The sequence below is a fragment of the Salmo salar genome, chromosome ssa29, assembly GCF_905237065.1.
Source record: "Salmo salar chromosome ssa29, Ssal_v3.1, whole genome shotgun sequence".
NCBI classification, from domain to species: Eukaryota; Metazoa; Chordata; class Actinopteri; order Salmoniformes; family Salmonidae; genus Salmo; species Salmo salar.
Genome location: NC_059470.1, coordinates 10230001 through 10241547, shown reverse-complemented (window position 1 = coordinate 10241547; position 11547 = coordinate 10230001). Strand labels below are relative to the sequence as shown.

General features: G+C 41.4%; 1 protein-coding gene across 1 annotated transcript in view; it reads right to left on the bottom strand.

The window, feature by feature from the left end:
• Positions 1-366: 366 nt before the first annotated feature.
• The window catches only part of LOC123731526 (disks large-associated protein 1), a 204099-nt gene continuing 192918 nt past the window's right edge, over positions 367-11547 (bottom strand). The window contains exon 6 of the mRNA XM_045710555.1: positions 367-702. Within this exon, the coding sequence (XP_045566511.1) occupies positions 367-702 (336 nt within the window). The remainder of the gene's footprint in view (positions 703-11547) is intronic.

Sequence of the window (11547 nt, the reverse complement as noted above, 5' to 3'; positions counted from 1 at the left end):
AATCTCAACTCCTCTGCCCACCGCTGAGATGTCTACAGTATAAAAGAAGTACTGTACTGTATGGACTAAGCTGTCAGTGTATTTACACATGCAACGCTAATCCAATTGATGTCCCTTTACATTAGCAGTGCAATAGTACATGCATAATGCATTATATAGATGTCTATGTATAATACATGAGCAATTGTATTAGTATCAAATTATACAATTATGTACTCTTTTTTTTGCTCATCTATATTAAGGGATCCAATCATTCCAGACCGCACTGTACATTAAACATTTCATGTGCAACTATGGACAAATACTGCAAGTGTTGTACCTAGAGTCTGGGTTGTACTGCTAGGTAGCTAAAGTTTTGTTGTATTGCTATGGCCCATAGTTTGTGTGTGTACTGTGTGTGTTTGTGTGTGTGTACAGTGTGAGTGAGTGTGTGCATGCATGTGACTGACCTGTGCTGCTCTGGATGGTCCTAACAGTGGTGGTCGTGCGGGGGGGTGGGATAGCCCTCATGTTGCCCCCCACCATGCCCTCCTCATCTTGGGAGCAAGAACCCTTCTCGATGGCACGGACGTAGCTATGACTTCGCATACGGAAACAGCCCGACATGGGGAGGTCCAGGGCATCCACCGCCTGGGACTCCATCTCACTGAAGACGGACTCGCACACTGCCTCGATCTGCCCGTTTACCTCCACCTCGCTCACCTGCAGGGGGCAACAGACACACACATACAGGAAACGGGAAACACAGGTTAGAGAGACCTACGCTAGCATGAAGCCCCACACCTCACCAGAGGTTTAAAGTATATTAAGGGATTTTGAGGAATCCAAAAGACACAAAGAAATGTACAAAACAATCAGAAAAAGTACTTAGTGCAGAGGGGAGGAAATTTGTGGGGTGAAAGTTCATGGGCCATCCAAGTGCAGTGCTATAGGGGTGTGTTGGCAAAACACATAGGAAGTGTGTGTGTCTCTCCATGTCTACAGGAGGGAAGACTCACAACTTGTCTAAATAAGTGTCACAACATTGGGGAACTAAACTAAGGGAAAGTGTGTGTAGTGGTTGTATTGTCTTCATAGTCCCCTACAAGACTCCACAGAAACCAAAAGTGTCCAAGGTGGACTTTTAATCTTCTAGCCTAATAGATTTGCATGGAAGGAGAAAAGAGGGAGTATGGGAGATGTAGGGTACCTGGGTGAATTGTGACCGGGGGTTTAGCAGGATATGAAGGAGAGGAGGGAGGAAGACTGACTGGGTGCTTGAGACAACATGTTGGATGGGACGCAGGTGATTGGCGGGAGAGGGCTGCAGAACATGTGTGGTAGATATACACTGCGTGCACAATTATTAGGCAAATTGTAATCCCCGGGATTCATTTTATTGTTGAACAAACACAATGCTCTCAGTCAATCCAAAATGTTATTGAACCTCAAACCTGAATGTTTAACAAAGGAAAATTGAGTTTTGTCTTTCTCAGGGAAATATATAAGTGTGCAGAATTATTAGGCAACTATTAGTGTGCAGAATTATTAGGCAACTAAATTACAAAAATAATTTCTCTCAACTCACTTGTTTATTCTCAATTTTTAGAGTAAGTGTAACAGATAAGTAACACCAAATGACAATTATATAACATTTTTGGCCTTTCAAAAATATTCAGTGACCAATATAGCCACCCTTATTTTCAATAACTGCCATGAGCCTTCCATCCATGGAGTCTGTCAGTTTCTTGATCTGTTCACGATCAATTTTCGCTGAAGCAGCAACCACAGCCTCCCAAATGCTGTTCAAAAAGGTGTATTGTCTTCCATCACTGTAAATCTCACGTTTGAGAAGGGCCCACAAGTTCTCAATAGGATTTAAGTCAGGTCAGGAAGGGGGCCAGGTCATTATTCAGGCATCTTTGAGGCCCTTGCTGGCTAGCCAAGCAGTGGAGTACTTGGATACATGTGATGTTGCATTGTCCTGCATAAAGAGCATGGCCTTCTAGAATGCTGAGGACTTCTTCCTGTACCACTGTTTGACGAAAGAATCTTCCAGAAACTGTCAGTAGGTTTGGGAGTTGAGTTTCAGTCCATCTTTAACCCGAAAAGGTCCAACTACCTCATCCTCAATGATAGCAGCCCATACCAGTACCCCTCCTTCACCTTGCTGGCACCTGACTCAAAGTGGTGCCCTGTGTCCATTACTGATCCAGCCATGGGCCCATCCATTTGGTCCATCAAGAGTCACTTTCATTTCAACTGTCCATAAAACCTTTGAAAAATCTGTCTTCAGGTATTTCTTTGCCCAATCTTGACGCTTCAACTTGTGAATCTTATTCAGTGGTGGTCTTGTTTCAGTCTTCTTGACCTTGGCCATGTCTCTGAGCACTTGACACCTTGTACTTCTGAACACTCCAGGTAGGTTGCAGTTCTGGAATATGGTGGCACTGGAGGATAATGGGTTCCTGGTAGTTTGACGTTTAATTCTTCTCAAGTCTTTTGCAGTTCATTTGCGCCTTTTCTTCCCCTTACGTTTTTTGCGCCCCAGTTGACTATTCGCAACAAAATGTTTGAATGTCCGGTGGTCACACCTCAATAGTTTAGCTATTTAAAGAGTGTCGCATCCGTCTGAAAGGCATTTTAAATTTCTGGCTTTTTAGTGTCAGTTAAATTTCTTTTTTGGCCCATTTTACCTGAGGTAATGAGGCTGCCTAATAATTATGCACACCTTGATATAAGGTGTAATTCACGTTCGCCACACCCTCCCTCATTACACAAATACATATCACCTGAAAATTATTAAATCCAATAAGCATTCAAGTTTATATGGTTTGGAGTTCGAAAATGTGAATAGAAACAATGATAAGATCAAAATACTCACTTGCCTAATAATTGTGGACGCAGTGTACAGTATAATGTGATAGATAGGAAGAGAGCTTGTGTGGTGGTAGATATATAATGTCATAGATAGGAAAGGAGCTATTAGAGAGCTGTGAGCCTTCAGGGCCTTCGGTCATTCAGTCTAAGGCTATGGTGTGACCACAATCTCTCAGTGACTCATACGCATACATACTCATGTGCATTTGCACTGTAATTTCTTTTAAACAAATTCATGCTTGCTCAAAACCACTCCCATCATTATCATATTTCCCAGCATGCACTATTGCAGGTTGATTTTCTTAATTGTTTGTTTCAATACCTGCGCTTTGCATGTACTTTGATTGGTTGATTTATCTTACGCTACACAAACAACATGCAATTTTCTAAACTAATTCAATCTGTTAGTAGTTGGACTTACTGGGATGGCTGCTCCAGTTTATAGGGTGACAGGTAGCCTAGCGGTTAAGAGTGCTGGGCTAGTTACCAAAAGGTTGCTGTTTCAAATCTCCAAAATGATCTGTCAATGTGCTCTTGAGCAAGACACTTAACCTTAATTGCTTCTGTTAGTCGCTCTGGCTCTGGATACATGCGTCTACTAAAATGTAAAAATATGATTTGAAGGTAGTTTCAAAATTCAATGTCTCCTACAAAGTTCAGATTGTTGGATATCCCCACTCTGGCTGGATTTCAATAGCAATTACACATCACTTTGCAAGCCAGCATAATGTGACTTGCAGGCTTGATGTGGCCTGTAAACCAGGAGTTTCATACCACTGCATTAGCCAACAATGAAAGACCTTGTCATAAAGAGTTACATTTTAAAGCTAACTTAGACACTCACTTTGTGAAGGCTATATGATTGAAAGCTGTTGAATAAAACAACCATGTGTCTGTCACTAACCAATACAGTCATGGGTGGTAACTACAATTCACTATAAAGGCAATGTACACTGGGAAATAACCAAATAAGTTAGAATAAATGTTCAGGTTCAATTGTAGGTTCACTCAAGTTGAGTGAACACACAATTCAACTTGACAATATGGGTTCAGCTGTAAGCCAAAAGGTTGAGCAAACTCACAATAATATTGCAGTTGTTGCCTTACAATTTGGCCACTCAGTCTGTCAATGTGCTTTTGAGCAAGGCACTTAACCCAAGCACGACTCCAACACCATCAATAAGTTTGCTGACGACACAACAGTGGTAGGTCTGATCACCGGCAATGATGAGACAGCCTATAGGGATGAGGTCAGAGACCTGGCAGGGTAGTGCGTACGGCCCAGTACATCACTGGGGGCCAAGCTTCCTGACATCCAGGACCTTTATACTAGGTGGTGTCAGAGGAAGGCCCAAAAAATTGTCAAAGACTCCAGTCACCCATGTCATAGACTGTTCTCTCTGCTACCGCACGGCAAGAGGTACTGGAGCACCAAGTCTAGGACCAAAAGGCTCCTTAAAACCTGTTGGGGCTAGGGGGCAGTATTTGCACGGCCGGATAAAAAACGTACCCGATTTAAACTGGTTACTACTCTTGCCCAGAAACGAGAATATGCATATAATTAGTAGATTTGGATAGAAAACACCCTAAAGTTTCTAAAACTGTTTGAATGGTGTCTGTGAGTATAACAGAACTCATATGGCAGGCCAAAACCTGAGAAGATTCCATACAGGAAGTGCCCTGTCTGACAATTTGTTATCCTTCTGTTGCATCTCTATCGAAAATACAGCATCTCTGCTGTAACGTGACATTTTCTAAGGCTTCCATTGGCTCTCAGAAGGTGCCAGAAACTGGAATGACGTGTCTCCTGTCTCTGGGCGAAGAACAGCAGGAGTATTTGTTAGTGGTCAGGCTGGGAACAGTGACCCTGGAGATGCGCGTTCATGAGAATTCTATTTTTTTTTATTTCAGCCTTTGAATGAATACAACGTCGCCCGGTTGGAATATTATCGCTATTTTACGAGAAAAATAGCATAAAAATGGATTTTAAACAGCGTTTGACATGCTTCGAAGTACGGTAATGGAATATTTTGAAATGTTTTGTCACGAAATGCACTGGCGCATCACCCTTCGGATAGTGACTTGAACGCACGAACAAAACGGAGCTATTTGGATATAACTATGGATTATTTGGAACCAAAACAACATTTGTTGTTGAAGTAGAAGTCCTGGGAGTGCATTCTGACGAAGAACAGCAAAGGTAATCCAATTTTTCTTATAGTAAATCTGAGTTTGGTGAGGGCCAAACTTGGTGGGTGTGAAATTAGCTAGCCGTGATGGCCGGGCTATGTACTCAGAATATTGCAAAATGTGCTTTTGTCGAAAAGCTATTTTAAAATCTGACACCGCGATTGCAGAAAAGAGTTCTGTATCTATAATTCTTAAAATAATTGTTATATATTTTGTGAACGTTAATCATGAGTAATTTAGTAAATTCACCGGAAGTTTGCGGTGGGTATGCTAATTCTGAACATCACATGCTAATGTAAAAATCTGGTTTTTGATATAAATATGAACTTGATTGAACAAAACATGCATGTATTGTATAACATAATGTCCTAGGAGTGTCATCTGATGAAGATCATCAAAGGTTAGTGCTGCATTTAGCTGTGGTTTTGGTTTTTGTGACATATATGCTTGCTTTGAAAATGGCTGTGTGATTATTTTCTGCAGGGTACTCTCCTGACATAATCAAATGTTTTTCTTTCGCTGTAAAGCCTTTTTGAAATCGGACAATGTGGTTAGATTAACGAGAGTCTTGTCTTTAAAATGGTGTAAAATAGTCATATGTTTGAGAAATTGAAGTTATAGCATTTTTGAGGTATTTGTATTTCGCACCACGCGATTCCACTGGCTGTTGACTAGGTGGGACGCTTGCGTCCCACCTAGCCCAGGTAAGTTAACAGCTTTACCCCCAAGCCATAAGACTGCTGAACAACTAATCAAATGGCCACCCGGACTATTTACATTGACCACCCCGCCCCCCTCTTTGTTTTTACCCTGCTGCTACTCGCTATTTGTTATCTATGCATAGTCACTTTACAAATTACCTCGGCTAACCTGCACATTGACTCGGTACCGTTACCCCCTGTATATAGCCTCGTTAGGGTTATGTACGTTTCCTGTGTTACTTTTTGATTGATTAGATTTTTTTTTAAACTTTAGTTTATTTAGTAAATATTTTATTAACTCTCTTTCTTGAACTGCATTGTTGGTTAAGGGCTTGTAAGTAAGCATTTCACGGTAAAGTCTACAGCTATTGTATTTGATTTGAATTTTACGTTGAATCAACTTCAATGCTATTTTGTTGAGCAAAGTACCAATCCTATTGCAGATGGTTGCCTTACTATTGTACATTGAATCAACGTATACTTTTTGTTTTACAGTGCACGCGCACACGCACACACACATACACTCACACAGGCGCCTGAGTGCTTTCCCGTTGTCTTCCTGTATGCTGCAGTCTGGTTGGGCTTTTTGTAGATGTCACTCTGGCTGACAGTCCCCTGCTGCCTGCCTCACACTAAAGGCCTATGTGTGTGTGCGTGTAGACATGTTTGTGTGTGTGGACATAGTAAACAAACAACATTTAGACTAACTGGGGACATTTTGTCGGTCACCACAAGGAAAAAGTATATTTCTAAGGGGTTTAGGGTTAAGGTTAGAATTAGTGTTAAAAAAAAAATTCTTAACGCTTATTTAACTAGGCAAATCAGTTAAGAACAAATTATTATTTACAATGATGGCCTAAGAACAGTGGATTAACTGTCTTCTTCAGGGGCAGAACGACAGATTTGTACCTTGTCAGCTCTGGGATTCAATCTAGCAACCGTTCGGTTACTGGTCCAACACTCTAATCACTAGGCTACCAGCCACCCCACTAGGCTACCTGCCTATGTTTAGGAGTTAGGTTAGGTTTATGGTTAAGGTTAGGTTTTGGGGTTAAGGTTAGGGTGAGGGTTAAGGTTAGGGTTTGGGTTAAGGTAAGCGGTTAGGAGAAATTAGGATTTTGAACGGGAATCAATTGTGTGTCCCCACAAGGTTAGTTAAACAATACTATGTGTGTTAAAAAATGCAAGTTTTGGTAAATTTTGCGGCCGAAAAAAACTGACCCTCATTAACCGGTCAACAAATGGTAAAAAAAGATTCAAAACAATAAAATGATGTGACCAACAGAAAATACTATCAGAGCTCTGTATATAATGACGAGATGCTTATGTTTCCGCCCTAAAAATTGGAGTCGTCCCAAGGCGGGAAGGCAGGCGACAAGCTTAGGCCCAAAATAAGCACAGTGAAACCTCTCGCTTCGCCCTCTTCCTCTCTGATACTATGCATGCATACAAGGACCAAACATTTTTCATTAAGAGCTTAATTGAAACATGCAACAATGGCAAGGCTAACATCTTACAGTTAAAAGGCTATAGTCTATTGTTGAACATGCAATTTCTGTAATGAAGCAGCTAATAAAACGTCATTTTCAAACATTTGCCCAAATGCAATTCGCGGAAAACGGTTCTAAACTGCGCAGTTCCATATTTCACAGAGATGAAAATCTCAGTCAGAAATTTAGCAACTACAATGATGGGTTGCTAATATGACTAGGATTGTGCCTTTGGCTTCTGGACAAAGAAAAAAAGTTGATATGAAAACCAATAGAACGGGAGAGAAATGCTGGTTAAAATGGCATGAGGAAGTCTTTATAAAAGAATTGCCTCCACGTTTCTATGGATGGATTTTCGCAAGGCTACTTTGATGCGAGGTAAGACGTGCCTCATTATTTGAAGTGAAGTAAAACATTCAGGTTTCAAACAATTACACTGCCTCAAGCTCATATTGCAAAGTGGTGGGTGACGCGCTGATAGTCAACGGTAGGCCGGCTATAGTCTATGCAGCCGAATGGCGAATGGGATGTGCGCTTTACGAGTTGAGATTGATAAATAAAAATAGCTCCTTTTTAATTGTGGCCACCAAAGTTTTTAACAAGCGATTGCATTTAGAATTGTTATTTGTTGCGCAATGATTGGGTTTACAAAAGCAGACTTTTTGAGGAGCTGCTCTCGCGATATCTGACAGGTGGTAGACTATTCTATTCCTCAAATTAGGCTCTGTTGCTGTGAGCGTGTGATAAATAAAATTCATGACTACTAACGAAAATACACACGCGCCAATTTAATTACACACAATTATGCAAATTGACCTATAGACCGATAAGCATGACAGGTCAAATGAATTTTTGGCGGCTAACCGATTAACATCCCTATTGTGTGGGCGTGTGTGCGCTTGTGTGTGTATGAGCTGGGCTGGATCTGGAGAGGCTGGAGCAGGGAGGGAGGCTTGAATGCCTGAGGGCTCTGTGCCTCTCCCTGTGGGCCACTGGAGGGCCACATTGTTGGTGCTCCAGCCAGAGGTGTCCCCATCCTCCTGTCACTCCAAATGAGTGAGGACAGGACCACTACTCACTCTCCATCACACACACTGTAACATCTTATTTCTGGGATGCACCGTTCACATTATGTGCTTTGTAACACCAAAATTAGTGGCAACTGAGCTGCCACCAACACGAAGGAGACTAAACCTTAACTTTACTGGAGTATTGAAACACATTATCCTGAGATGTTTTGAAACATTACATGGTGTGTTGTAACACCACTTAATCAAGTGTGCAACACCTAGCCAGGGACAGGGAGCCCTACTGGGAAATGTTGAAAACATTGTTTAGGTGTTTCGAGTTCTGTTTAGTGCAGAATTAGATACATTCTAAGCTTCTTAATACTATTTTGGTGTTTCTGGAGTATTTGAATGTTTACAATTGATTTATGTATCTGATCATTTGCCAGTTTAACCCATTTTGGCAGGCATTGCTGAGCACAGTGCTCCTTCCACCAACATTAACTAGAGGTTTTACAAGAAGCATTGCAGGATACTATATTTGCTGCTACCATCGAAAATTGTAAATGTGGGAATGGGTCACTCTCATCATTGAATGTCATTTTCCTGAGGGTTTTGGTGTCTGTTCATCATGATTCATTACACCTCATGGTGCAACAAGCTGCTTAATATTAATATAGAAGTATACTTGTCTTTCTTCAAACATTGTGTAAAAATTTTGAATTACCCAACATCCTCTAAAAACAGAGCCACATGCAAGATAGGAAGTGCAAAGAGATTAAAAACAGACTCCCAATGAGTTCAATCACTCAATTTTAAATCTTTGGTTATCCTCATACAATATACTTACATTTTGAGCAACATATTAAATTGGATTTATTCTTACGTTTTTTTAATAAAATGAAATGAACAAATCATTGAAATTACTTGCATTCACTTTTATTAAGTACATTTCCCCCCCCCCCCCATTTCAATTCACTCCAGAAAAAAATACAGTGTGGCTGTGTGGTTCAGTGTGTAACATTTCTGTGAAATTCAAATGAAATGTACCATCTTACTGCCTCAAGGGTTCAATTCCCACTTCTACCTGTCCCACTTTCAGTCCTCCTCTGTCTACTCCTGTTTCTAATCTGTCTAAATAAAGCACTGAATTGTTTTTAATGTGGAATTCCCCAAAAATATTCTCCACATGCCATTATCATCAATCAATATTTAGGCTATAAATAATTTGCATTTCTTAATCATTTGATTGTATGAGAGATTTTGTGTGTGTGTGTGTTTTGATGGAGCCTTTGACATGCACTGAAACCCCACAAAGTGTTTTCACAACACTCTCTTAAATCACAAATATTCAGATTTAAGAAACACTTTGGGTGTTTCAGAAAACTTGTTTGCTCAGCTCCTTAAACAAGGATATATGAGCAGATGCATAAGGTCTACTTTATAAAGCGTGCCACCAGTGCACATGGCAGTAATCGCTTTTAAACAACGGCTGTGAAGCATTACTGTGGCGAGATACATGAATCACACTGGTTTTCCAAGGTGTGCTATGAGAATAAAGCATCTAGCAGGAAACAATGTATGTTGTATTACACGAAACAGAGCATTAGCAATTAGCTGATCTGCTAACGACCAGTGGTGGCTAGAATTAAGTGAATGGAGTGGTATCAAACACATGGTTTCCATAGGGGTCCTGAGTGGCGCAGCGGTATAAGGCACTGCATTTCAGTGCTAGAGGTGTTACTACAGACCCTGGTTTGATTCCAGCCTGTATCACATCCGGCCGTGATTAGGAGTCCCATAAGGCGGTGCACAATTGGCCCAGGTTTGGCCGGGGTAGGCCGTCATTGTAAATAAATAATACAAATATATTGATTTATTTAACCAGGTATGCCAGTTCTACTTTACAACTGGGACCTGGCCAAGATAAAGCAAAGCAGTGCTACACAAACAACACAGAGTTACACATGGGATAAACAAACGTACAGTCAATAACACAATAGAAAAGTCTATATACAGTGTGTGCAACTGTAGTAAGATTTGGGAGGTAAGGCAATAAATAGGCCATAGTGGTGAAATAATTACAATTTAACAATTAAACACTGGAATGATAGATGTGCAGAAGATGAATGTGCAAGTAGAGATACTGGGGTGCAAAGGAGCAAAAAAATAAATAACAATATGGGGATGAGGTAGTTGGATGGGCTATTTACACATAGGCTGTGTACAGGTGCAATGATCGGTAAGCTGCTCTAACAGCTGATGCTTAAAGTTAGTGAGGGAAAGCTAAGACTCCAGCTTCAGTGATTTTTGCAATTCGTTCCAGTCATTGGCAGCAGAGAACTGGAAGGAAAGGCGGCCAAAAGATGAGTTGGCTTTGGGGATGACCAGTGAAATATACTTGTTGGAGCGCGTGCTACGGGTGGGTGCTGCTATGGTGACCTGTGAGCTGAGATAAGGCGGGGCTTTACCTAGCAAAGACTTATAGATGACCTGGAGCCAGTGGGTTTGGCGACGAATATGAAGCGAGGGCCAGCCAACGAGAGCATACAGGTCGCAGTGGTGGGTAGTATATGGGGCTTTGGTGACAAAACGGATGGCACTGTGACAGACTACATCCAATTTGCTGAGTAGAGTGTTGGAGGCTATTTTGTAAATTACTTCACCAAAGTCAAGGATCGGTAGGATAGTCAGTTTTACGAGGGTATGTTTAGCAGCATGAGTGAAGGATGCTTTGTTGCGAAATAGGAAGCAGATTCTAGATTTCATTTTGGATTGGAGATGCTTAATGTGAGTCTGGAAGGAGAGTTTACAATCTAACCAGACACCTAGGTATTTGTAGTTGTCCACATATAAGTCAGAACCGTCCAGAGTAGTGATGCTAGACGGGCGGGCGGGTGCGGGCAGCGATCGGTTGAAGAGCATGCATTTAGTTTTACTTGCGTTTAAGAGCAGTTGGAGGCCACGGAGGGAGAGTTGTATGGCATTGAAACTTGTCTGGAGGTTAGTTAACACAGTGTCCAAAGAAGGGCCAGAAGTATACAGAATGGTGTCGTCTGCATAGATATGGATCAGAGAATCACCAGCAGCAAGAGCGACATCATTGATGTATACAGAGAAAAGAGATGGCACTAGAATTGAACCCTGTGGCACACCGATAGAGACTGCCAGAGGTCCGGACAACAGGCCCTCTGATTTGACACACTGAACTCTATCTGAGAAGTAGTTGGTGAACCAGGTGAGGCAGTCATTTGAGAAACCAAGGCTGTTGAGTCTGCTGATAGAATGCGGTGATTGACA